At 32.9% G+C, this 27,672-nt stretch overlaps 1 protein-coding gene and 2 long non-coding RNA genes across 7 annotated transcripts in view; 1 reads left to right on the top strand and 2 right to left on the bottom strand.

Moving 5' to 3' along the window:
• The window catches only part of LOC141600128 (uncharacterized), a 48,639-nt gene extending 39,658 nt beyond the window's left edge, over positions 1–8,981 (bottom strand). Inside the window, exons 1-3 of one of the 2 annotated variants that reach the window (XR_012524180.1) lie at positions 8,812–8,981; positions 6,709–6,791; positions 6,571–6,615 (exon numbers count right to left, since the gene is read on the bottom strand). This is a non-coding gene — a long non-coding RNA (uncharacterized LOC141600128). The remainder of the gene's footprint in view (positions 1–6,570; positions 6,616–6,708; positions 6,792–8,811) is intronic. The other variant, XR_012524181.1, reaches the window with a different exon arrangement.
• On the top strand, positions 3,167–27,672 carry LOC141600127 (protein FAR1-RELATED SEQUENCE 9-like). 4 transcript variants are annotated; one of them, XM_074420314.1, is made up of 4 exons: positions 3,167–3,516; positions 24,015–24,500; positions 24,591–25,680; positions 26,765–27,672. In XM_074420314.1, exons 2-4 carry the CDS (start codon positions 24,030–24,032, stop codon positions 27,463–27,465), a joined length of 2,262 nt encoding a protein of 753 aa, XP_074276415.1. In that variant the 5' UTR covers positions 3,167–3,516; positions 24,015–24,029; the 3' UTR covers positions 27,466–27,672. The 4 variants fall into 4 exon arrangements, 1 of the variants encoding a protein (XP_074276415.1); XR_012524178.1 differs by lacking the exons at positions 3,167–3,516; positions 24,015–24,500; positions 24,591–25,680; positions 26,765–27,672 and adding exons at positions 16,406–16,749; positions 16,873–16,914; positions 17,204–17,245; positions 18,190–18,623; XR_012524179.1 differs by lacking the exons at positions 24,015–24,500; positions 24,591–25,680; positions 26,765–27,672 and adding exons at positions 16,873–16,914; positions 17,204–17,583 and having other exon boundaries at positions 3,272–3,516.
• LOC141598328 (uncharacterized) lies at positions 21,318–21,738 on the bottom strand. The gene is made up of 3 exons (XR_012523422.1): positions 21,629–21,738; positions 21,476–21,531; positions 21,318–21,374 (listed from the first exon to the last, which is right to left on the bottom strand). It is a non-coding gene; the product is annotated as an uncharacterized LOC141598328 (long non-coding RNA).

Here is a 27,672-nt window from a genome sequence, read left to right on the forward strand (position 1 = left end):
TGAATTATAAACTTGCGTTGGCTCGAGTTCCAAACTCGACCTCAACAGAACTCACACAACTAAATATATATACATATATATAAATATCAGGGACTGATCAACCCGTATTAAATACTTTTGATCAGAAATATTTGGGTTCCATCCTTTAGGTGTTACCTTAAGGGATCAACTGATCACCACCGTCAAACGACAGTAACGTCAAACTCTAGTCAGCCAACCGTTACCGATAAATGTTGATCAGTTGAATATATAATGTATCATCCCTTATGTATTCTTATCATGAGATTTAAATACGTGATCACACTATTGTTGAGGACACATACTCCAACAACAGTGACGTCTTTCGTCGTAACCGTTGTGTTTAGGTGTGTGAGGTGGAGAGATGTAGTGAGAAATGCCATTGTCAAGAAGGGTGTGGTTAAGTTTTTGGTATTCACCCCCATTATTGGAAAAGAATTGTCTAATTGGTTTTTGAATTTTTTTTTCTACTAGAGCTTTAAATCTAGTGAAAATAAGAGTAGTTTCAGATTTTCGTTTTAACGGAAATAGCCAGATATATTTACTGAAATGCTCGACAAAGATTATATAGTATTTGTAGTTGTCTCGGGATGGGATTGGAGCTGTCCAAAGATCCGAGAAAATAAGGTCTAGCGGAGCAGTAGTAGTAAATGTAGAATTAGAAAATGGTAGCCTTTTGCTTTTATTCATATAACACAAATTACAGGCATGGAAATCCGAAATACGAAAAAAAAGACTATTGTTAATTAATTTGATAGTAGCATATGACGGATGGCCAAGCCTGTGGTGCCACGAGAGTGGAGACGGTCTTATGGTTGCGATATGAGCATGTGGTTTTGGCGGTGGACTCCACTCATAGACCCCATTCCTAGCGTGTCCTTAGAGAAGTGTCGTCCCCGTCGAAACTTCCTTAATAAAGAAATAATCGGATAAGAAAGTGACAGAGGCATTATTATCGCGACAAAGTTGCGATATAGACAAAATGTTACGAGATATTTGCGGAACATGTAAAACATTAGTAAGTTTAAAAAAGGAGGGATGGGAAATAGAAAATGAACCTATATTCGCAATGGGAAGGGCAGAACCGTCCCCTATGACAAGGTCATGAATTCCGGTGTAGGGCGAGTGGAGTGTGAGGGTGTCCAAATCATGGGTGATGTGATGCGATGCTCCACTTTCCAATAGGTAGGAAGAGTTCGAGTTGGGGTTGCCTTGGATAGCTGTATGGGCTTGGGGTGGGTTTTGGTTTAGACGATTGGTGGGTGGGTCAGGGAAGGTGATTTGAGGGTGGATCTTGCGGAAGAAGGGACACTCAGCAATCACGTGTCCAACATTATGACACCATTGACATCGTCCTTTGAATGGACACGGAGTGGGATTGGCAGTGGTATATGGCTGTGGGTTGGGGTTGGGGATGTTGGAAATGTTGGTGGTGTTACGGTTGTATGCTCGATAGTTATTTTGACGCATAGCGGGGTTGGCCGAGGGTTGGAAGAGATTGGAAGATGGTTGTTGTTGTTTGATCAGAAGATCATGTTGTATTAGTTTCCCATGCAAAGCTTCGAAACTAATAGGTGTATCACGGGCACAATCCGTATCGATCACATGTTTGTACGTTTCGTAATCAAGGCCTTTGAATACATTGGATACGACATCTTCGGGATCGATTATTTTGCCCGTAAGAGCAAGTTGGTCTATACATGCTTTGATGGTGTTCATGTATTCAGTGATTGGCTGATCGGTTGTCTTAACAATAGAGTCAAGAAGGTCTTTGAGTTGTAGGATATGGCCATGCGATGGGTTTGCGTATGTGGTTGCTAGGATGTCCCACGCCTCTTTTCAGGTTTTGGCGCGGACAATAAGGGACTGGACGACCGAAGTGAGGGTGCCCATAGGAGCACCAAAGATCAGGCCATCTTGTTTGAGTCACGTGTGGTAGGCCGAGTTTGATTGTTCGGTTTTGTCAGCATTAACAATGATGGGTGAAGGTGGGGTTATTGTGCCATCGAGATAGCCTAATAGGCTATACCCGAATAGGATGTAAGATAGTTGAAATTGTCATGCGGTGTAGTTAAAGGTAGTGAGTTTCACGCAGTTGTTGAGGTTAAGGGACGTAAGGGGTTTGTTGGTTTCATGGGGGTTGGGGATGGTGTTGTCGTGGGAGGCCATTGGTGGTTCAGAAGGGCAAATTTTAGTGGGTGTGGTGGTTGCTAGATAGGACCGATTTTAGCTCTAATACCATGTAAGATAAGAGTAATGAATTGTATATTATTGATTGTAGGGATTGATTGATCTTGTGAATTATCTTCTGGTATATTCCTAATAAACCCTATAAAGGGAGGTTCCATACGTCAACAATATGCTGCTCACCTCGTAATTCTGGACCCAAAGCCGGCTACTTATAAGCCAACAAGTAACAAGTACTGCTCTCAAACAACAAGTACCGTGCTTGACAACATGCTCCCTTCCTCTCCCGTCGCTCGAGCTAATTTTTATTATCATGCTTCATCAACAACATCAATAACATCCAAATTCTGCTGGGTTTTAGGGGGATTCGGTTGAGATTCAGCATCAATAACCACCAGCATCTACAAGATTCCATAGCCTTTGAGAAAATTGCTGCATCCTTAACTGTGGAGCACAGGCTTGAGACTACTGATTTGTAAAAATCATATCTTCAACTCGGAACAAGTTATTGATGTAAAATCAATAAAATAGAGTGGTCGATCAATAATTGATAAAAACAAATAGAAATTGATGAATTGATTGTTAATTGTAAAAATTGTGACAAATTAACGATACTCGGTATTTTTTTCCCCAAATCTCTAAGGTTGTTCTTTAATTAAGAGAGATTTTAGAGACAGGAGTCAATTTTTTTTTAATGATGCGTGGTTGGAGTTCTATGTTTTTTTTTATCATTATGTTATGAGATTATGGGATCTAATCTCAACCCTTTATTTTTGAATATCTAATGGCTGAGATTTGTGAGCACAAATTCACCATAAGAACCAAACTCACGAAATCTCTCTCTCTCTCTCTCTCTCTCTCTCTCTCTCTCTCTCTCTCTCTCTCTCTCTCTCTCTCTCTCTCTCTCTCTATATATATATATATATATATATATATATATATAGATGGAGGATCCGGTAAGTCCACCCCTTTAGATGAGTATTGTGTCCCAATCAGAGCCATTAGATCAAAGGAGACCAACGTTTCAGAAACGACGACGTCATCATATTATACGCGGTCATTGTTGATAGCCTGACAACGGACCTCACAAATTAAGAAACAAAAAGCAAAACCCCTCCCCTTCTTCTCTCTCCTCTTCATACCTCTCCAAATTGAACGGTCTTTCATGAAAAAACACTTAATTGCTTATTCTTCTCTCCAAATTTCTTCAAATCGACAACAATTTGAAGCAATTCTCTCCAGTAATGTTGGCGATGATATGAAGCAAACTAGTCAAGTATCATTATTATCTCATCAGCTCAACATCAAAAGGTAAAAAATTGATATTTGATTTTGTGAGACTGAACTTTTCAATTGAAACTTTTATTCTGTTGTGTCGTAACATGATAATTACGCTATTTGCACTCAATTCCACGTGTTTATGGAATTTTTGCATAAAGAGTGAATTTATAATTTGAAAACTTAGGGTTTATGATTATAGTGATGATTTTTCGGATGCAAATATTAGTCTCTGTTGTTTTAAACTTGATATGATAGCTATTTATTCTCATTTCACCTAGATAATGTGTTTTATGTATTTTGATGTTTGTTCAAACTAGTTAAATTGCATTTTCTTTGCTCCCATTATGTCGGACTATAGTGGTTGCAAATACCGGATGTTGATTCTATCACGCTGCTAATGCTGAAATATCACTCTTTAGTTTTAGAAAATTTGATGTTACAATAATAAATAATCTATATTATGAATAGGAGTAATCTGTGTTATAAACCTATTATGTATCTGTTATCCTCACATGACGATAATGTGGTGTAATTGAGGTAGGCAGGTAGCCATGATGATAGATGTACAACCGAAAATTTTAGAAACATTCAGTTTTTTGTTTGGTTTTTGACATGTTACAAATTCGGTCTATTTGTGTTACAATAACGATTTAGCTATGTTACGATAATAATGGAATTATGTACTGGATAATGGCGTAGACAATGGTTAACTGTGTTACCATAGCGATATAATAGTGTTATGACAAAGATATAATTAAGCTACAATTAATGGTTATTATCAGTGGAAGTCGTTACCATAATGATCTAGCTGTGTTACCATAACGGTTTAGTTGTGTTATTTCGAGTAACTTGTGTGGCAAAAGGAATAATTAGTGTTTCTATATTAAGTAACTAATGGTAGTCGGTTAATAATATGTGTTGTTCTGTTGAATAACATCACTGTCCAAGTGACAAGAGAGGAACAAGTTCGTGTTGCGCAATGACAGCCAACTTAGAGTTTTGATTTAGGGGACTTGCTTTGTACCATAGAATGATACTCCCTTCGTCCTAGTCAATTGTTGTCCTTTGGTTTTGGCACAAAGACCAGAGAAGAGGTGGCCAATTACTAAACGACAAGTGGACCAAATTGTGTGTGAATGATCAAATTGCTCATCAAATGTAATCCTAAAATAGAAAAGACAACAATTGACCGAGACACCCCAAAATGAAATAGGACAACAAATGACCGGGATAGAGGGAGTATAAGTTTATGCTTCATACAATTCCTAAAGGTTGTGATTTATGGTCTCAAATAAACAACTGGCATAGATTATTTTACTGGAATGCAACTTGCTGTTTGTATTGCTTGGTATTTTATAAGTTGAACATATTGCTATGAATCATAATTTTTTTAGTAATTTTGCGTTGTTTATGATTTTTATTTAGTTTGTTTATGACTAATAATTTAAGTTGATAGGTCTTTTCATTACAAGGAACTCGTGCTCATTTATCATTTAACAGAAGAGTTAAGTTGATTTTCTTTTCAACTTGAAATAGTGTAATTGTTGTGTGATTCAGTATCATTGGTTTTAATTTTCTAAAGGCTATTAGCTCAATCGAAGAGCAATGTACAATCTTGTACAAAGATGTGAGTTCGAATCCCATATAGCCTAATTTTTGTGGTACGTAATGTTACTATGTGGAATAAGTATGTTGCTTTATAGTATACTAAATGGTGTTACATTATTGAATAACTAGTGTTACTATATAGTATAGGCAATGTTACCCTATACAAAACTTACTATTACTTCATCAAGCAAGTAATTTGACTCTATAAAATACTCCCTCCATACCACACAATGGTAATATAGACTTTTTCATACTTGTCGAGCCACGTTTTGCAACGTGAATATCTTTAGTTACACATTATTAAAAATTATAAAAATTTGATATTCTTATAGCATTCATGACGATAAATCAAACAAGATCTCACATGACTATATTTTATTTTATAGATTAAGAATAATATCGAAGATTCTCTATGACCCTGAATAGTGCTAATACATTGAAATGGTATAGAAGGAGTAAATAATGTTACTTCAAGAAGTAACAAATGTTACGCTCAAAATAATTAGTGCTACTTTATAAATTAATGATGGTTATACCATAGAAAAGTAGTGTTACTTAATATAGTAATTGTTAGTGTTACTTAATATAGTAATGGGATATTCTACCGTGTACCCTCGTGGTTTTCAGTTTTCTACGTTGTACCCCTCATTTTTTTATATTCCACGGTGTACCCCTAAACTCTATACTTTAGTCTATACCATGACCTTATTTATTGTCATTGCTAACTTAGTTTCTTAAATGATCTATTAAATCGTGTATTTATCATTCCAATTACTCGATAACCTACTCATTTACTTATTAGTTTGCCGAATTACTCATTAGCCCAAGAAATAGTATATGAAACTAACTAAAAGTTCAAAAAATCTCCATTATCATGTCATGAATCATAACAGATGTTTTTAATAGTAGTTAGTGCTTATTAAAGGTCATCAGTGATGTTTATCATATAAAATGGTGAAACAACATTAATAAGTCAGAATAAAGGTCAAAGTACGGTCGTTTGATAGTGATAAAGTTAATAGAGAGTAAGAGGGGGTTATGATGGAGAAATAAGTAAGAAGTTTAGGGGTACAATGTAGAATTAAAAAAAAAGAGGGGTACAACATAGAAAACCGAAAAACTCAGGGGTACACCGTAGAATATCCCTATAGTAATTGTTAGTGTTACTTCATAGAGTATCTCGTGTTACTTGATAGAGTAACCAGTGTTATGATTGTTACTCCATAGAAAATTAGTGTTACTTAATAAAGGAACTAGTGGTACTTTCCAAAATAACTAGTGTAACACTTAACTAGGATAACTTTGTTCGATAATAAGTGTTACCATATAGGAGAATTAGTGTTACTAATTAGAACAAGTGAACAACTAGTGTTTTTTTTTATTACTCAGAGCCAATGTTATTGTATTGTTTATATTGATAAGTTATAGTCACGAGATTCTTCAATTAACTAGGCTATATGGCATTCAATCTCATACCTTTGTGCAAGATTTGCACATTGCTTCCCCATTTGAGCTAATAGCCTTTAAGATACACCAAACAAAGATGAAATAAGTGGAACCTAGATCTAATAACATTTGCAAAATGAACCCGTGAAAGTATTGAGCAAGCTTTACCGTGGATTTCAATGCCGGTTGTTATAGTATGACAAGGGAGGATCCATGATAGAAGCGCCATTTTTTGGCTTAGTGTCGGTCTCCTATTAAAAACAAAACGATAAATTGACAAATCGAGAAACCTCATGCTATATTTAGTCACAATTGATATAAGTAAATAATAAAATAAGGATTTTTCTAACGCGTGCCCTAAGGGCACACATTAATAATCCAAAAAAAGAAAGATTATTGAGAATATATCATCAATGATTGATATACAAACTCACATTTACCATAACTAGTGAAATATTCTCAACAATCTTTCTTTGTTTGGATTATTAACATGTGTCCTTAGGGCACACATTAGAAAAACCCAATTAATAAAGACTAATATAAACAAAAAAAAGTTTGTTTGTTTGGTTATTGAGAACTGAGTTTGAAACCAAACATGTGGATATAAGTCGTTATTCATCTACTTAAGAGACGTCATTTCTTAATAGTATTGACATCAAGGGCAAGAAAAAGAATACAAATCCTAGTTATTCAGTAAATCAAACAATTATTGATGCAACTTTTTATCAACTTCATACCACATACAAACTCTGAACGATAAAATCAAATTTGGGTTAAGAGGCTAAATGAAATGAGATGATGAAGAGTCACGAGATTTGTCACTAAAAAAAGAGTTCTGACATTTTTTGAAAGCAGAAGGGATGATTTCGATCTTAATATGACGATCTCCAAGCATAGAAAGACTAACCTAAAAAATGTGATTATCTACTTAGTTAACAAACAACACACTAATAACAATAGAGTAACACAATTATATTAGCACACATCAATATTCCCCTAAAAGTAACACCAGAGTACAATCATTGTAAGTTGTAACACAGTCATAACAATAGCGTAACACAATTATAACATTAAAGTAACATAGGTAAAGAAATCGAATAATCTACACCATAAGACTAGAATTACAGTAACACTATTAAGCAATTATTGTAACACGGTTAAACCGTTATTGTAATAGGTAACCTGACATCTCGGGAATGGAGTAACACTATTAAGCCATTGTTGTAACACAGTTAAACCATTATTGTAACGGGTAACCTGACATCTCGAGAATGGAGTTATTAGACGTATTGCAAGCTTACTCTCATTTATAGCTGGAATATATAACAAAACTTCAAATGTTAGATGGATGAGTGTCTTGAGTCTTGACTCAATATTTTATTCCCAAGAAGAAAAATAGGCATTCTGTTATGCGAGAATCAATTAATTAAACTATTATATCGAGATTGATATAATGTGAAAAATACAGTAAACAAAATGCTCCTAATGAAAGAACTTTTAAATGATTACTAAATTGACGATAAAGTTAGTTGAAAATGCACAAAATAAAGAAACTACCAGATCTACAACTACTTGTTTCTTCCTTTTTTTTTTACAGCAGATTCTAACTAAATTAAACTTTGGTCAAAATTTCACAACATTTGAAAGCTCGTTGCACATAGTTAATAACTTACAATAAGATATAAAACATTTAGATGAAATTACAGTTAAATCAAGATGTATCATAGTTAACTCAGACAGTTAAAGTGTCATTGTAACACGACTAAACCAAAATGTAACACAATTAAACAAAGATATAACACAATTAATTCATCATTATCATAACATAGCTAAAATGTTATTGTAATAGGATTAAACCATTATTGATTGTAACACAGTTAAAGTGTCATTGTAACACGATTAAACCATTATCCGTAACACAGTTAAACCATAAATTGTTGTAAGTTACACAAAAAATCAATTTCGAGAATTAACAACATACCTCGAAATTAAATAGTAAACTATGTCATAATAATCGTCTTCATCCTTCAAATTGATTGTAGATTAATACACAAAAGTTAGGCAAACAATTACCTAATTCGAAAAATAAGAATCATCCGATTTGTGCAGGATAATGCAAACAATTTAAGAGAAAAAATCCCGAATTGAATAATCGCTGTAAAAATGGCGAAATACCTCATTTAATTAAGAGAGATTGAGATATTAATCTCAAAAATGACCAAAATTCACAATCTTGGGTTATATATTTGCTTATAAAAGATGGAGACAAACCTTATAAACAACAAATTAATCGGATTTGTATCAAATAATTGTCGAGATTAAGCATAGATGATGAAATCGTCGATCGAATTTTCAGATTGTTTTTTTTTTTTTGAGAGATGCAAGTAAGGGTTTTGTAGGAGAGGAAAAAAGTAGAGGGGGAGACAGTTGAATAATGTGAATGGGGGAATGACGACGATTGAAAGAAAGGAAAAAAAAGCGCTTTTATCTGTTATCATAAAATTACAAATCTGCCCTTAACAACGTCAAATCTTAGCTGTTGATGAATTCAGATCTGACGGCTCAGATTCGGACGCAGGACTCATTTAAGATGGGTGAATTCTCTTGATCATATATATATATATATACTAGTTTGAATGCCCGTGCGTTGCAACGGGGTAATTAACTTATTTATAATGCAAAAAAAAAAACGTTATAAGCGTTTAATGCTTACATTATATGTCTAGTGATTTGTTTACATATTATTAAAATATCTCTTTAAAAAAAAAAGATTAATATATACGTGGGTTAACACTTATTTATAATTATATAATCACCCTACCTTATATTAATCTTTCGATGTGGGACAATTCTACTATTTATAAGTAATATATTCAAAAAAATTGGATTTTTTTTCTGATGTGGGACAATTCTAATATTTATACGTAATATATATTTATCAAACCTGCATTATTTTTCAATGTGGGACAAATAACATACTCAGAATTACACCATCTTTTTTGCACTTAGTTCGACATCCAACCAGATCTCGAATACCGAATACAGACAATTGCTACTCATTATATCTAATAGTTATATTTAAATTTAATAATATGATCAAGTACTCTCCATTAATATTTGTACGTTGTTTTTCTTCAAAAAAAAAATTAAAATAATTGAGATACGGAAATTTCCCGTAGTACCCCTTAGTTTTGTTAGATTTTCCATGTTACCCCTACTTTTAAAAATCACCCATGGTACCCTTGAGGTTCCATTTTTTGCCCATGGTACCCTCAAATGTAAAGGTACATTAAATGGACGTTAAGTTTGATGACGTGGCAATAAAATAACAATTAAAAAATAATACCCCCTTTATTGTTTTATTGGTACGGATATCTCTCTTTTAAATGCAAATTTAATTAATTATATCATTATAATATTGGAAATTTCTCATGGTAACCTTGAACTTTGATAGATTACACATGCTACCATTGACGTTTGTTTTCTATTTTTTTATCATAATTAAAATATGTGCAAATGATAAGAACCTATATTATAATGATAGAATATTTTTTAACACAATTCTAATTATATTATTTAAACATTGTATATTTACGGATTTACCACACCTACATTATTTTTCAATATGGGACATATAAATTCTATAGGTAGAAAATATAATGATATAAACTTTTAAGAGCTCTCGAAGACAATACTTAAGCGACTCAAAAGATTTTGGGTTGATGCCTAAGTTCCAAGGATGCTCATAGAATCACCCACCTTATGCTATATTTTGATGTGGGAAAATTCTATTTTTTATATGTAGTATATTTATCACACCTATATTATTTTTCAATGTGGGAGATATAACATACTATGAAATACACCATCTTTAATATGTGCAAATTATATGAAATCTATATATACTCTAATGATAGCATTTCTTACCATGAATCTAATAATATTATTTTCATAATTTTTTTACCGACATTATTTTGTCAAATGAAATTTAAAAGTTTTTATATGAAAATTAGAAACATCACTTGAATATAAAATAAGAAATACATAATATATATTATAATAACTAAAAGATTTTTCAAACATTAACTTAGGTTAGAAATCATTATTGTAGAAACAGTAATATAAACTCTTTTAAGAGTTATCTCTGACAATACTTAAGGGAATCAAAAGATTTTGGGTTATGACTTCTATTTATAATCATAAGATCACCATGCCTTACGGTAATCTTCCGATGTGGGACAATTTTAATATTTATATATATAGTATATTCACCACACTTACGTTACTTTTCAATGTAGGACAAATAACATACTAACTACTAAGTACACCATTTTTTTTGTACCTACTTTGAGATCAACCCGATTTAATAATGAGAAAAACAATACAATACAATATACACTCTAATGATAGCATTTTTTTGTCACAATCTAATTATATAATTTTCATACGATATTTTTTTTCAAATGAAATATAAAGTTTTTATATCAAAATAATAAACATCACTTTAATATAATATAGAAAATGTATATATATGGGACATTTCTATTATTTATACATAATATATTCACAACACCTACATTATTTTTCAATGTGAGACATATAACATACTAAAAAGTCTATATCTTTTATATCAAATTTTTTTTGGATTAATACCTAAGTTTCAAGGATGCCTCCTATTTATATTTATAGAATCACCCTACCGTATACTATTATTTCAATGTGAGATACATAATTTAATTATTTAGACGTAGTATTTTCATAATGCCTACATTATTTTTCAATGTGAAAGATATAACATACCAAGAAATACATGTCTCTTCTTAAAAAACCACTATTGTATACATATTATTTGTCTTTGAAGGTAAAAACCACTTAGTCTCGATCATTAGATATGGATCTCTACATCGTACATATAACGACTCATTAAAGCTCTATTACTGCATTCGAAGACAACAACCATTAGTAAAATCTTTAGTTTTGTATTGTGTCAGGAGACTACCATTAGTAAAACCTTTTATTTTTTGATTTTCTTGTTCAACCTTTAGTTATTTTTTTTATTTTCTTGTTCATATTCTTAACTCTTTCCCGAGTAATTCCCAACGATTTCCACTTTATTTTTATATCATATCGTAGATAACGATAGAAAATCTTAATCTTAAGAGCTCTTTAAAACAATATTTATGAGACTCAACAAATTTTGGTGGATACATAAGTTCCAAATATGCATCCTATTTATAATCATAGGATCACATCACCTTATACTAATCTTTCGATGTGGGACAATTCTACTATTTATATGTAGTATATTCACCACACCTACTTATTTTCCAATGTGGGACAAAACATACTAAAAATTATACAATTTTACGTATTAAGAAGTACACCATCTTTAACATGTGCAAATAATATGAAATTTATACTCTAATGATAGCATTTTTTAACACAAAGCTAATTATATTATTTTCATAATTTTTTTAACGATATTTTTTTGCCAAATGAAATGTAAAAGTTTGATATAAAAATTGGAAATATCACTTGAATATAATTTAGGAAATATACATATTATAATAATTAAAAGATTTTCCACTTTATTTTTTACATCAAAAATTATACTTTCCTAAATTGATTTTTGATGATGTGGACGCTCTCAGATCGCTCGAAAAAACTCTCTTTTATATATATATATAGATATATATATATTAATAAGATCAAATGAGTCCCCCTCTTACATTTGAGTCCATAAGTCCCATTATGGGCCATTGGATCTTGGAAATGGAGGGCTAAATGAGAACCCAAAAATTAAGGTTAATGCTCTAATTTTGCCATCTTCCTCTAATTTTCTCATTAACTACATTAATCCTCCTCATCTTTCATTCATCAACTCATTATCACATCTCCTTATTCTCTCTCTATATCTCACTTCTCCATATTCTCTCCAAAAAAACCAAGAAAAAAAAAACCCAAAAAACCAAACAAATAAAAAACCCAAAAAATCCAAATAAATCATTTACTCATCTTTTCCTCATTCATCATCCACCTACCACCACCCACCGGAAACCACCAAAGTCGCCAACCGCCGCCGCCGTCGTCGCCGCCGCCGCCCCGACGTCATTTTTTAACTTTTTTTTTTTTTTTTTTTTTTTTTTTTTTTTAACTTGTAGTTTAAGTGTTCTTTTTATTTTTTTTGTTGTTTTTTTCTCCTTATATCGTCTTGGTATATAATATTGTTTCAAATTTGTGAGTTTTTTTATTTTAATCTTAGATCTACTAAAATAGATCAATTTTCATTGACCCTTTTTTTTTCATTTCCGTTTTTTTTTCAATTTTGATGTTTTGGTTTTTTTTTTTTTTTTCGGTTATTGACATTGTTACAAATTATAGTTTGATTTTAGTACTAAATCTATTAGTTATGAAATCTCATTTTTTACTTTTTTCTTGTTGATATCACTTTGTTAATATTCGTCTTGTTATATATATATTTGCTAAATTTCGTATTTAAAATTTTCTTTTGGTATTGTGTGATTTAGGATCTATTAAAATTACTTTATCGGTTAAAATTACACCTTTTTTCGTTAAAATTACATTTTTTTCCGTTAAAATTACACTTTTTTCCGTTAAAATCACACTTTTTTTTGGGTTAAAATCACATTTTTTTCCTTGTTAAAAATACACTTTTTTCCGTTAAAATTACACTTTTTTGTGTTAAAATTACACTTTTTTTTCCGGTTAAAATTATAGTACTAAATCTATTAGTTATGAAATCTCATTTTTTACTTTTTTCTTGTTGATATCACTTTGTTAATATCCGTCTTGTTATATATATTTGCCAAATTTCGTATTTAAAATTTTCTTTTGGTATTGTGTGATTTAGGATGTATTAAAATTACTTTATCGGTTAAAATTACACTTTTTTCCGTTAAAATTACACTTTTTTCCGTTAAAATTATACTTTTTTTGGGTTAAAATCACAGTTTTTTCCTTGTTAAAAGTACACTTTTTTCCGTTAAAATTACACTTTTTATGTTAAAATTACACTTTTTTTCGGGTTAAAATTACACGTTTTTTCGGGTTAAAATTACACTTTTCCGTTAAAATTATATTTTTTTCTGTTAAAATTACACTTTTTTCCTTTAAAATTACACTTGTCTTCATTAAAATTACATTTATCTCTATTAAGGTTATCTTCTCAATGACTAAAGTTACGCTTTTGGACTAAAGTTAGAACAATTTGGACTGAAGTTACAAAAATTTGGACTAAAATTACACAATTTGGACTAAAATTACACAATTTGGACTAAAGATACACAAATTTGGACTATAGTTATACATTTGGATTAAAATTACACTTTTATGGACAAGAATTACACTTCCGTGGACTAAAATAACACTTTTGTAGACTAAATTTATACATTTGTGGATTAAAGTTACACATTTGTAGACTAAAATTACACTTTTTTGGACTAAAATTACACTTTTGTGGACTAAAATTACACTCATAAAATGATAAAAGATACACACACTATCAATTTACTAAGTTACACTTTAGTGGACAATGATTGGAATTGCACAATCTAAATAACTCAAAATAAATGAATTGTGTAACTTTAGTTCTAATTGTGTAATTTTACTCTAAATTTAGTCGTAAATAGTGTATTATTAGTTCAAAATTATTCGTAAATAGTGTATTTTCAATCCAAAAATGTATTTTTAGTCCAAAATTGTATAATTTTAGTCCAAATTTAGTTGTTAATATTGTATTCAATTTAGTCGTAAACTCCATTAGTTCGTCCAAATAGTCCAAATAGTCCAAATTAGTTAGTCCATATTGTCCAAATTGTCCAAATTAGTTAGTCCAAATTGTCCAAATAGTCCAAATCAGTCTGTCTAACTTTAGTCCAAGAGTGTAACTTTAGTCATTAATAGAGATAAGTGTAATTTTAACAGGAAAAAGTGTAATATTAACCGAAAAAAGTGTAATTTTAAAGTAGAAAGGTGTAATTTTAAAGGAAAAAATGTAATTCCAACAAGAAAAAGTGTAATTTTAACAGAAAAAAGTGTAATTGTAACAGAATTGAGTGTAATTTTAACTTAAAAAGTGTAATTGTAACAAAAAAAGTGTAATTGTAAGACGAAAAAGTGTAATTGTGACAACAAAAAGTGTAATTCCAACAAGAAAAAGTGTAATTTTAACATAAAAGGTGTAATTGTAACAAAAAAAGTGTAATTGTAAGAAGAAAAAGTGTAATTGTGACAGAAAAAGTGTAATTGTAATAAGAAAAAGTGTAATTCCAACAAGAAAAAATGTAATTGTAACAGGAAAAAGTGTAATTGTAACAGAATTGAGTGTAATTTTAACATAAAAAGTGTAATTGTAACAAAAAAAGTGTAATTGTAAGACGAAAAAGTGTAATTGTGACAAGAAAAAGTGTAATTCCAACAAGAAAAAGTGTAATTTTAACAGGAAAAAGTGTAATTGTAACAAGAAAAAGTGTAATTTTAAAGGAAAAAGTGTAATTTTAACCAAAAAAAGTGTAATTTTAACCAAAAAAAGTGTAATTGTAACAGAAAAAAGAGTAATTTTAAACGGATATTAACAAGGCGAGATTTGTAAAATATAAAACAAGACAATATAATAATAAGACGAGATTTATAAAATATAAAACAAGAAAATATAATAATAATAAAATGAGATTTTAAATGTGAAGAACTAATTTTGAGTGTCACAAGATCTAAAACTTTTATTAAAAAAAAAACAAGATCTAATTTTTATTTTTTTAAATAAAATACCGAGATTTGAAATAAAACAAACAAAATCAATACGAAAAAAATATATAAAAAACCAAAACAAACAAAACACAAAAACAAAGCTTGTGATGTCGACCAAAAACAATCAAAAAACAAAACAAACAAAATCAATACGAAATAAAATATATAAGAAAACAAAACAAACAAAATACAAAAACAAAGCCGACGTCGACCAAAAACAAACAAAAAACAAAACAAAAGAAAAAAAAAAACGAAAGGCCCTTCAATGAGTTCTTGTTTAATATTGTATAGTACTCTTGCCGGCACCAACAAATTTATACCATCAGACCAAAATTGTCAGAGGCGCAGATCTATGAGTTCTTGTTTTTTTTAATATTGTATAGTACTCTTGCTTAAAGCACCGATTAAATTGTTCCCTTCAATGAGTTCTTGTTTTTTTTATAGATCTTTTTTTTTTTATGTGGTGGTGGTGGGGTGGTTGGAGAGGAAGGAGGGGGGCTCGGGTGGTTAGATGAGGAAGGAGGGGGGCTCGGGTGGTCAGAGGAGAAGGAGAGGTTGAAGGAGAGCGACGGCGCGGAAGGTGACGACGGCGGGGAAGGCGACGAAGGCAGTGTTGGGTGGTGGTGCGAGGTCAGCGGCGGGGAAGGGGAAGGGAATGGCGCCGGGAAGGTGGGGCTGCGGTGGGTTGGGTCGCCGGAGTAAGGAGGGTTGATGGAAGGAGGGGATTTTATTTTGATTTTGTTTGGTTTTTTTTTTTGTTTGGGTTTTTTTTTTTGGTTTTGTTATTGAGAGAGAATGAGAGGAAATGAAATGTATGAAATTGAATGATTAGTGAGGGGAAGAGGGAGTGGGTAAAAAGAGAGGATTAGAATTAGGAGGTGTTTAGGAATGATTAGGGAGGGAAATTAGATAGATTCATTTCTAGCCCTCCATTGAGATGCAATCTCCTCCCTCCATCTCCTTCATCCAAAGGCCCATATGAAGACTTAGGGACTCAAAAGATATGAAGGACTTAGGAGAACTTGACACTATATATATATATATATATATATATATATATATATATATATATATATATATATATATATATATATATATATATATATATATATATATAGATTGAATCATGTGAGGCACCCTTCTTAGGGTGAGGCGGCTGGACACCTTCTAAACCATCGGATCTAACTCACCAGATGATGCCACGTGTCCGTATATAATTCTAACCAACACATTTTCCCTGACCCTCAATCATTTACTTCGTTCATTTACTACGTCCTCTATCTCTCTCTTCAACTCGTCTTCATCATCTTCATCTCGTCACTCGCCATATTAAGGCTTTGCTACCGACCGCCATTACTACCGAGCTCCCGACCGCCATTACTGCCGAGCTTCCGACCTCCATTACTACCGAGCTTCCCACCGCCATTATCCTCCTCAACTTAGGTACTTTCGATTCAATAGGTTTCCTTTCAATTCATCCGTAATTTTCATTTCGTCTTCTCGATTCATCTCATTTTCGCCATTATCACAAATCCTTTCAATACTAATTACTTTGTTTTCATGTAGGTTGTAATCGTCATTAATCATAATCAAGCACAATCGATTTAGGTACTTTTGATTCAATAGTATTCGTTTCAATTCATCCGTAATTTTCATTTCGTCTTCTCTGATTCATGTCCTTTTCGCCATTATCACAAATCCTTTCAATACTAATTACTTTGTTTTCATGCGAGTTGTAATCGTCATTAATCATAATCAAGCACAATCGATTTAGGTACTTTTGATTCAATAGTATTCGTTTCAATTCATCCGTAATTTTCATTTCGTCTTCTCTGATTCATGTCCTTTTCGCCATTATCACAGTCCTTTCAATACTAATTACTTTGTTTTCATGCAGGTTGTAATCGTCATTGATCATAATCAAGCACAGTCGATTTAGGTACTTTTGATTCAATATTATTCATTTCAATTCATCCGTTATTTTCATCCTGTGTTCTCCGATTCATCTCGTTTTCGCTATTATCACTGTACTTTCCTTCCGTATTTTTCATTCTAATGATATCTTTTCCGAATGAAATCATGTACAACCAAGTAACAACATTTATTTGACACTAGTACTAGATAGTAGATACTCTAGTCTCGCGTGAAGTGGGTTTTCATTACGAACTCTGTCGATGCTCATGTTCTTTTTCAAGAAAATTTAACTTGGTTATGCTTCAAGTAATCAAGATTTGCTTTCTTAATGTCAATGACACGAACAGATATATGAAGCTTAAATTGTGAATCCTAGAGCTTAATTTGTGAATCCTAGAGCTTAATTTGTGAATCCTACACCTTAATGTTTTAAATTCTTAATTCGTGAATCCTACCGTTTATTTTGTGAAACTTGGACCTGTTTTAGTGAAACTTTGAGTTTAATTGGTGAAATTAGAAGGTGTTTTGGTGAAACGTGAACTTAATTTTGTGCAATTGTTTACTTACAAATTTTGTAAATCCTACAGCTTAATTTGTGAATCCTAGAGCTTAATTTGTGAATCCTACACCTTAATGTTTTAAATTCATAATTCGTGAATCCTACCCTTTATTTTGTGAAACTTGGACTTTAATTGGTGAAACTAGAAAGTGTTTTGGTGAAACTTGAACTTAATTTTGTGCAATTGTTTACTTACAAATTTTGTGAATCCTACAGCTTAATTTGTGAATCCTCTAGCTTAGTTTGTGAAACTGGATGGTGATTTCGTGAAACTTACTTAAATGTTTTCATTACTGCTAATTGTTTGTAATCTTGTACTAATTGTTTGTAATCTTGTCCTTATATTCATGGAAAGCTTGAAATGCTTGATATGAGTGAGAGTTTGAATCAGATTGATGTAAGCTTTGTAGGTCGAGTTATAGCCACTGCAAAAAAACCTGGCAGGAGAATGCTCTACAACACAAATTTGACCTGAACTTACTCAAATTCCTATATCTCTCAATTCATGCCTTGTTCTTGCTTGATTCCAATTGTAAATGGTAGCCAACTCATTTAGCTTCAATTTGGCTACTCGCGGGTCTCCTAATTTCACCTAAACCGAAATTTATGACATTTGCTATATGCCCTTGGTTGCTGCACTGTTACAGCAAAGGTCATCAGTGACCTGCTATCTCTAAAATTCTCATATCTCCCAAACTAGGCAAGATTTTGGGGTGATTCTTGTTGGAGGTGAAAGCTAACTCATATAGCTTTCATTTGGTACCTGTGGGGCACCCCAACTCATTCGTAGTTAGGAGCTATCATGCCTGCAAGTCTGGTCTGATTTTGAAGTTGCTGTAAAATGGTCATGTTTTAAATGGCATGTTCATGGATACATAGCATATTGTCGACTTTTCAACTTAATGTGGAATCTTAATAAATGGAGATAGGGGTGTCTTGGGATGTTAACATGGAATTTTAAGGCATTTACATATGTAATTTAACATTGGACTAACCCGAATGCGATGAGGTTTTCTACTATACCGAAAAGGGCTACACATGCACCGACTCACCGAGCCTTGTTAGTGCTAGTTTGGGTTGAAAAATTCTTATCTACGAGTATAAGTTGTTATTTGTCTACTTTCATATCGGATTTGGCCATTGTCGTCTATTAGCTCAAAAGGTAGAGCAATGTGTTATTGCACATGGTGTGGGTTCGAGCCCCACATAGACGAACATATATAAAGCACTAGTTACACTTTGTAGTAACATTAGTTGTTCTATGTGGTAACAATAATTATCGAACAAAGTGATGCTAGCTAAGAATAACACTAGTTATTTGATAATGTAACATTGTTTCGTATATATAATAACACTGTTTATTTGATCAAGTAACACTTATGTTACATATATTGATAATAGAAGCTCGTGTAGGAATTGAACCTACATCCTTTGTGCAATTGCACAAATGCTCTACCAATTGAGCTAATGAGCTAGTTTAGTAGAAACTGAATATTCCACCAACACACTACAGTTGATGTAATGGCCACAATATAAGTTTATAAGTCACCACTTCACCCGAGTATTCGAGTCATATGTTTCTCATGTTATTCCAAAGAGCATGTAGTGTTATTCCAAAAATTGTCATGTTATCACATAGAGTAACCGTGTTATTCTATTAACTTGTTACGTTATTCCATAGAGCCAAATAATATTCTGTGACACAAAAGCCAGGTATTATAACACAATATCCTATTATGATAACATAGTTATAGTTACGGATTATAAAGCGCGAAAAACCAATTCTATTGATCTGAAGACAAACTAGTTCCGTCGATGACCGTATAAGGCACATTATATGCATTTAAAATCTGAATAAGGTATGAGATTCACAAAATAAGGTCTGAGATTCACCAAATAAGGAAAAAAGCAAAAAAGGTGATTTTAACCACTTATGATGACCAAGTTTCACAAAACAAGCTCTAAGATTCACTGAACAAGGTCTGAGATTCACAAAACAAAGTCTGAGATTCACCGAATAAAGAAAAGAGCAAAATAGGTGATTTTAACCACTTATGATGATCAAGTTTCACAAAACAAGCCCTAAAATTCACTGAATAAAGTATGAGATTCACAAAATAAGGTCTGAGATTCACCAAATAAGGAAAAAAGCAAAAAAGTAAGAGCAAAAAATTCTACTATAAAGTTCCTGAAATAGAAACTAAGCTGTAAAACATCAAACATAGAATGCCCTCATTCTATGTGATTCACAACACAAGGACTGAGATTCCTAACACTTATGGTGATCAAGTTCTAGAAAATTATCTTACAAGTTCACAAAACAAGCTCTAGGATTCACAACACAAGGACTGAGATTCACAAAATAAGGCAAAGAACAAAATAGGTGATTCCTAACACCTATAATGACCAAGTTTTATAAAATTATCTTACAGGTTCACAAAACAAGCTATAGGATTCACAACATAAGGACCGAGATTCACAAAATCAGGAGAAGAGCAAAACAGGTTATCTCTTATTACTTATAACAAAATTTAAGAATATTAGCTTCTAAGTTCATAAATTAAGCTCTAAGATTAACAGAATAAGGTCTGACATTCACATAATAAGGTTTGAGATTAACAGAATAAGGTCTGAGATTCACAAAACGAGGTCTGAGATTCACCAAATAAGAAAAAGGGCAAAATAGGCGACTTTAACCACTTATGATGACCAAGTTTCACAAAACAAGACCCACGATTCACTGAACAAGGTCTGAGATTCACAAAACAAGAACTGAGATTCACAAAATAAGGCAAAGAGCAAAATAGGAGATTCCTAACACTTATGGTGACCAAGTTTTAGAAAATGATCTTACAGGTTCACAAAACAAGCTCTAGGATTCACAACACAAGGACTGAGATTCACAAAAATAAGGCAAAGAGCAAAATAGGTGATTCCTAACACTTATGGTGACCAAGTTCTAGAAAATTATCTTACAAGTTCACAAAACAAGCTCTAGGATTCACAACACAAGGACTGAGATTCACAAAATAAGGCAAAGAACAAAATAGGTGATTCCTAACACCTATAATGACCAAGTTTTAGAAAATTTTGGCAATGCGACAGCTGAAACGACATTAATGCAAACATTTCCAGGATTTAAATAAAACTTACAGCATACAAGTCTCTACCAGTTAAAAGATCGCCTTCGCCTGAAACCAGCAGCAAAGCGCATTAAACCTCTATTGAAGCAGTCGGCAGTCCGTGTGAAGAGATTAATGGGGACATTACCTAATTTCTTAGACTGAAATCCCAAAGTATGTCTTTGTCAAGTGCAGGCACAGCAACACCACGAGGTATGTAGACATCACCAGATAGTCTAGCAATGGTTTTTAGTGGCCTCTGCATAAGAAAGTTAGATGAACAAATAGATTTGAGGAAGTCGACAAATAGATTTGAGTAAGTCAAAGACATCGGCACAGATGCGATCATGCTAATATCCCATCAAATGACAAAAAGTATAAATCGTTGGCTTAAAGAAGCGGGTGACTAGTCCGTACTCAATCCCATCAAATATATTACCGAGAATTCCAGGTCCGAGCTCAACTGACAACGGCTGAGAATGAGAAAATGTAATTGATAAGCATCCAAGTTCCAGCAATAAGAAAGCGACACAAAGGCAAGAGAAGAGACGAGACGAGACGAGGTGATAATTACCTTGTGAGTACGAAGAACAGGATCATTGACCATCAAGCCGGCGGTTTCTTCATAAACTGGTGATACATACAATGAATAAGCATTAGTAAATGATCAAGTGTATTGTAGATAGTAATAATGAAAAGGTATAGCAGAGGAAAGCAAAGAAGAAACCTTGAATGGTGGCGGAATCTCCTTCTAATCGGATAATCTCACCAATAAGATTATCGTGACCGACACGAACCAATTCATACATAGCAGCCCCAGCCATTCCATCAGCAACACCAGATAGTAATAAGATTATCGTGACCAAGTTTTATTTAAATCCTGGTGTGTATTGTGTAACAACGGCGGCGAGAGGCGAGAGGCGATGGCGATTTGGTGGTTGTTGAATTGATGCAATTGGAAAATCGCTACAATTGATCTGAAAATCGCTCAATTGATCAAATTGATCGAAAAAACGCCCGGAATTGATCAAATTGATCGAAAAAACTCTGGAATAGATCAAACTGATTGGAAAATCGCTACAATTGATCGGAAAATCGCTGCAATCTACGAACAATTGCTTCAATTGATTAGGTTATGGAGATTGATTTGGGAAAGATGGCTGAGAGGAGTTTTGATGATGAAGAAAGAACGTTGTTTGTAATAATGTAATTGGGTCAATTTTGATCTAAGCCCAGTAGCGCGCAATATATCACAGTCCACTCAACATGTATCATTTTGGTGAGACCGGCCGCCTCGCCATAATGAGGTGCCTCACCTGATCCAGCCTCTATATATATATATATATATATATATATATATATGTAGAGGAGATCTAATGAGTCCCTTACCTCATTTGAGTCCTTAAGTCCTTATAAAAACTCTTAGATGGACAACATCTAAGGTGGAGATTTTTTACAAAATATAGGCCAAAAAAAAAGGGAAAAGCTTGGGTAGGAAAGAGGACAACATTTCCTGCAAATTGTCCTTACCAATGATCATTTCCTGCGGACAAAAGGATATATCCTTTGTACTATGTTTACACTCCCACATTCTTCCTTCCTTAACACACTTATTTCCAACTTTATTCTTTCTTTCTTCTCTCTAAAACTGGGTTCTTCCATCTGAAAACGAAGTTTTCAGCTAAAGTTCTCTCTAAATCCTGCAAATCAGCGTAACATGCAAATAATAGATGACATCAATGGTATTTCTTCATTTTATTCATTGTTTTTAGTCACGTTTTAATATTTTCAGTTGAATAGGGTGGATGAAGGTAATGATAAAATTTGCATGTCATCGAATTTGTTCATTCTTGTTATTATTATTTGTTACTGGGTTTAAAATGAAGTTTGTTAGAAGTAAATCTTCATACCGGGTTTTCATTAATTTAAGTTTTGAGTAGCATCAACGCATTCTGACAACATTTACATGAACACTTTTGCTATATTTTTACATTTACACTTTTTAATTGTTATTATTATAGCTTTAATTTGAGTTAGCATTCTGACAACATTTACACTTTTGCTGACATTTACACTTTTAAACCATCACATTTACACTGCATTTCTGCTGACATTTACACTTTTGGTGTACTTTTACATTTACACTTTTTAATTGTTATAGTCACCTTCGCATTTTTATTGTTATATTTTTTATGTGAGTTAGCATTCTGACAACCTTTACACTTTTGCTGACATTTACACTTTTAAACCATCACATTTACACTGCATTTCTGCTGACATTTACACTTACACATTTGGATGTTTACCTTTGCTATAGTTTTACATTTACACTTTTTAATTGTTATAGTCACCTTTTAATTGTTATTATTATAGTTTTAATTTGAGTTAGCATTCTCACAATATTTACACTTTTGTTGACATTTACACTTTTAAAGCATCACATTTACACTGCATTTCTGCTGACATTTACACTTTTGGTGTACTTTTACATTTACACTTTTTAATTGTTATAGTCACCTTTGCATTTTTATTGTTATATTTTTTTATGTGAGTTAGCATTCTGACAATATTTACACTTTTGTTGACATTTACACTTTCAGACCATCACATTTACACTTTGTTTCTGCTGACATTTACACTTACACATTTGGATGTTTACTTTTGCTATAGTTTTACATTTACACTTTTTCATTGTTATAGTCACTTTTTAATTGTTATTATTGTAGTTTTAATTTGAGTTAGCATTCTGACAACATTTACACTTTTGTTGACATTTACACTTTTAAAGCATCACATTTACACTGCATTTCTGCTGACATTTACACTTTCAGAACAGCACATTTACACTTCGTTTCTGCTGACATTTACACTTACACTTTTGGATGTTTACATTTACACTTACACTTTTGGGACATCATAATTTGGACATTTACACTTTTGGAATATTTACATTTATGGAACATTCCCTTTACATTTACACTTTACTTCGACTTACGTTTACACTTGCATTTCATATCTGATGACATTTACACTTAAACTGTATGGACATTTACACTTACACTTCATATCTGATGACATTTACATTTACACTTACACTCTGTGCACATTTACAGACTTGCTAAAACAGAATGGAGTTCAACCTGACAGGCATGAGCTGTGTAGAGAGGTCGAGAAGAGGTTTACACCGTACATCGGCCAAGAGTTTGGGGGGATGGGGGGTTGAGGACGCGGTGACTTTTTATAAGATATACGCCATTGCTTGTGGGTTTGATGTACGTAGGTACACAACAAAAAAATGGCGTGGCGGTGAGATCAAGTCAAAGCTCTTCGTCTGCAATCGAGAAGGTTTCGCTCACAAGACGCCCAGTAAAGATCGGGATGGCGGACTGGTTGGGGAGAAGTCACAGAGGATATTCAGGGTCACTAGAGTGGGGTGTAAAGCGAGAATACGACTATATATGAAGAATGGTCATTTATTAATTGACCGGTTCCACGAGGATCACAATCACGAGCTTATCTCACTTAAGGACAGAGAGTTCCAGAAATTATCGCGTAACATAACAGATTATCACAAGATGATTATCGTTTCGAACTCAAGGGTTTGTAATATATAATCACTCTCTATACTAAATAAATAATTTCATTCATGTTATATTTATATGACGTATCTATTAATGATTGATTGGCAGCTGAAGATAGGAGCAACAAAGACATACAGAATCTGCAAAGAACAAGTGAATGGATTCGAAAACATTGGAGCAAGCTTAAATGATTTTAAGAACTTCCATAGGGATGTTAAATGTTTCATTCACGAACGGGATGATCAGTTGTTTGTTGACCAATTCAAGGAAATGACTGAAACAAGAATAGGTTTCTACTTTGACTATGACGTTGACGATGATGGCAGCCTACGTAGGGCCATATGGGCGGACGGTACTGCCCGAGATAATTACAAAATTTTTGGTGATGCGGTGTCATTCGACCCAACTTACTCCACCAATAAGTATTCTATGGTATTCACACCATTCACAGGTGTTGACCACCATAAACGATCTGTGACGTTCTGTGGGGCTCTAATTGCAAGGGAAGATTATGAGTCGTTTAATTGGGTTTTCAGCCGGTTTTTACAAGCAATGGGGGGTATGGAACCCGAGTACATAATTACAGATCAGGACCCAGGTATTATCAAATCTGTCCCCAGTAAGTTTGGCGTCTCTAGGAGCGATTATAATGACTTCATGTGTAAAATTAATGATATTATATGGGACGATGAGCTTGAGGCAGCAGAATTTGATGGTATCTGGGAGCAAATAATTGAAGATCATGGTGTTGGCGTAAATGATTGGTTTGTAGATACGTATGCTATAAGGGGTCAGTGGGTGATGGCGCATTGCAGAGACTTGAGGATGGCGTCGATTATGAGGACGACTCAAAGATCAGAGAGCGAAAATAGCTTTTTCAAGAGGTTTGAGCATAAGTCAGGAACATTGGTTGAGTTTTGGATGCGTTTTGAGAGCGCTATGGACCAACAAAGACATACCCAGAAGCAGCTTGACAACATGGATAAGCACTCGTCCGCAGCGGCGTCAACACATCTGGCATTAGAGATTCATGCTGCAAAGGTGTACACCTATTCAGCTTTCCAGAAATTCAAACAAGAAGGCATCTTCTCAATTGATACATGTAGAACAGGAGGTTTCACTGAGAGATGCGAACTAGAGGTAACTACTGTCAAAGATTCATCCAGAAAGAAGAATTTTGAAGTTGCATACAATCCAGGTAGTTTACACTTCCTATGACATTTACACTTTCTGTTTTTATCTCATTTAAATTCCTATAACTTAACATTTACACTTCTAATAACTTAACATTTACACTTTACAGTTCATGACATTTACACTTCCTATTAGTTTACATTTACACTTCTAATAACTTAACATTTACACTTTACAATTCGTGACATTTACACTTTACATCATATGACATTTACACTTCCTATACCTTAACATTTACACTTTTCCACTTAATGACATTTACACTTTACAGTTCAAGACATTTACACTTTACATCATATGACATTTACACTTTCTGTTTTTATCTCATTTAAATCCCTATAACTTAACATTTACACTTCTAATAACTTAACATTTATACTTTACAGTTCATGACATTTACACTTCCTATTAGTTTACGTTTACACTTCTTTTAACTTAACATTTACACTTTACAATTAATGACATTTACACTTTACATCATATGACATTTACACTTCCTATACCTTAACATTTACACTTTTCCACTTAATGACATTTACACTTTACAGTTTATGACATTTACACTTTACATCATATGACATTTACACTTTCTGTTTTTATCTCATTTAAATCCCTATAACTTAACATTTACACTTCTAATAACTTAACATTTACACTTTACAGTTCATGATATTTACACTTCCTATTAGTTTACGTTTACACTTCTTTTAACTTAACATTTACACTTTACAATTCTTGACATTTACACTTTACATCATATGACATTTACACTTCCTATACCTTAACATTTACACTTTTCCACCTAATGACATTTACACTTTACAGTTAATGACATTTACACTTTACATCATATGACATTTACACTTTCTGTTTTTATCTCATTTAAATCCCTATAACTTAACATTTACACTTCTAATAACTTAACATTTACACTTTACAGTTCATGACATTTACACTTCCTATTAGTTTACATTTACACTTCTAATACCTTAGCATTTACACTTTACAATTCATGACATTTACACTTTACATCAGTGACACTATTTTTAACGTTCACACTTACATGCTAGCTTTAACTGATGACACAGGTACACGTAAAGCAAGCTGCAGTTATACGATGTTTGAAAGAACCGGAATCTTATGCCGCCATATAATATGGATTTTTTCAGCAAGTGGGATAAAGACTATACCAGAAGATTATGTTGTAAATAGACGGATGAAAGAGTATCTCCGATTAAGGATTTTCAATACTAATGGTGAAGGGACAGAAAACATGCAAGTCATCGATGAAAAACAAATTGCAATGTCAATAATGTGGTCAGAAGTTCATGAAGCTGTAGGGCTCCTTCGAGACAAAGGAGTAGCTGATGTTGACAGCTTTTCCGCTGTAATTAGGGCATTTAAACAGTCCCTGTCACCATTAGGGGAAGTGTTGAATAAAAATCAACAAATGGAGAAATTTCTGAATTGTACGGCATGTGACGTAGTGACGATATTGCCACCAAAGAATTCGAAAAACAAGGGGACCGGAAAAAGATTGTTGTCAGCCAAAACAAAAGCAATGGTGTTGGCTAGGAAACCCAAACGTAAGTATAAGAATTGCAAGAGAATGACAAATCACGACAAGAGGAACTGCCCTAACCCCTCTCAGCACACACGCCATTGTGCGAAGGGTCGTCTGAACCAGAAGAGGATGAAGGAGAGGAGGAGGAAGAGCTGGAATCAGAACAAGAATAGACGTCAGATCACTAACAAATGTTGCTCTATATATTTTGAGTGTGTGACTTAAACCTTTGATGTGCTATAACTAGAGCGGGCGATTAGGAATTGGTCTCATGGCAGCGTAACTTTGAACTGCAGTTGGTGTAACTTTTAGTAACACCAACGTTAGAGTTACACTGTCATAAGACCAAAATCTCTCTGTTTTATTAGATAGCCAAACATTGTGTTACTTGAACTTATTTTGGATTACTTATGTTATTTCAAGTAACAGTTA

The sequence above is a fragment of the Silene latifolia genome, chromosome 9, assembly GCF_048544455.1.
Source record: "Silene latifolia isolate original U9 population chromosome 9, ASM4854445v1, whole genome shotgun sequence".
Taxonomy (NCBI): domain Eukaryota; kingdom Viridiplantae; phylum Streptophyta; class Magnoliopsida; order Caryophyllales; family Caryophyllaceae; genus Silene; species Silene latifolia.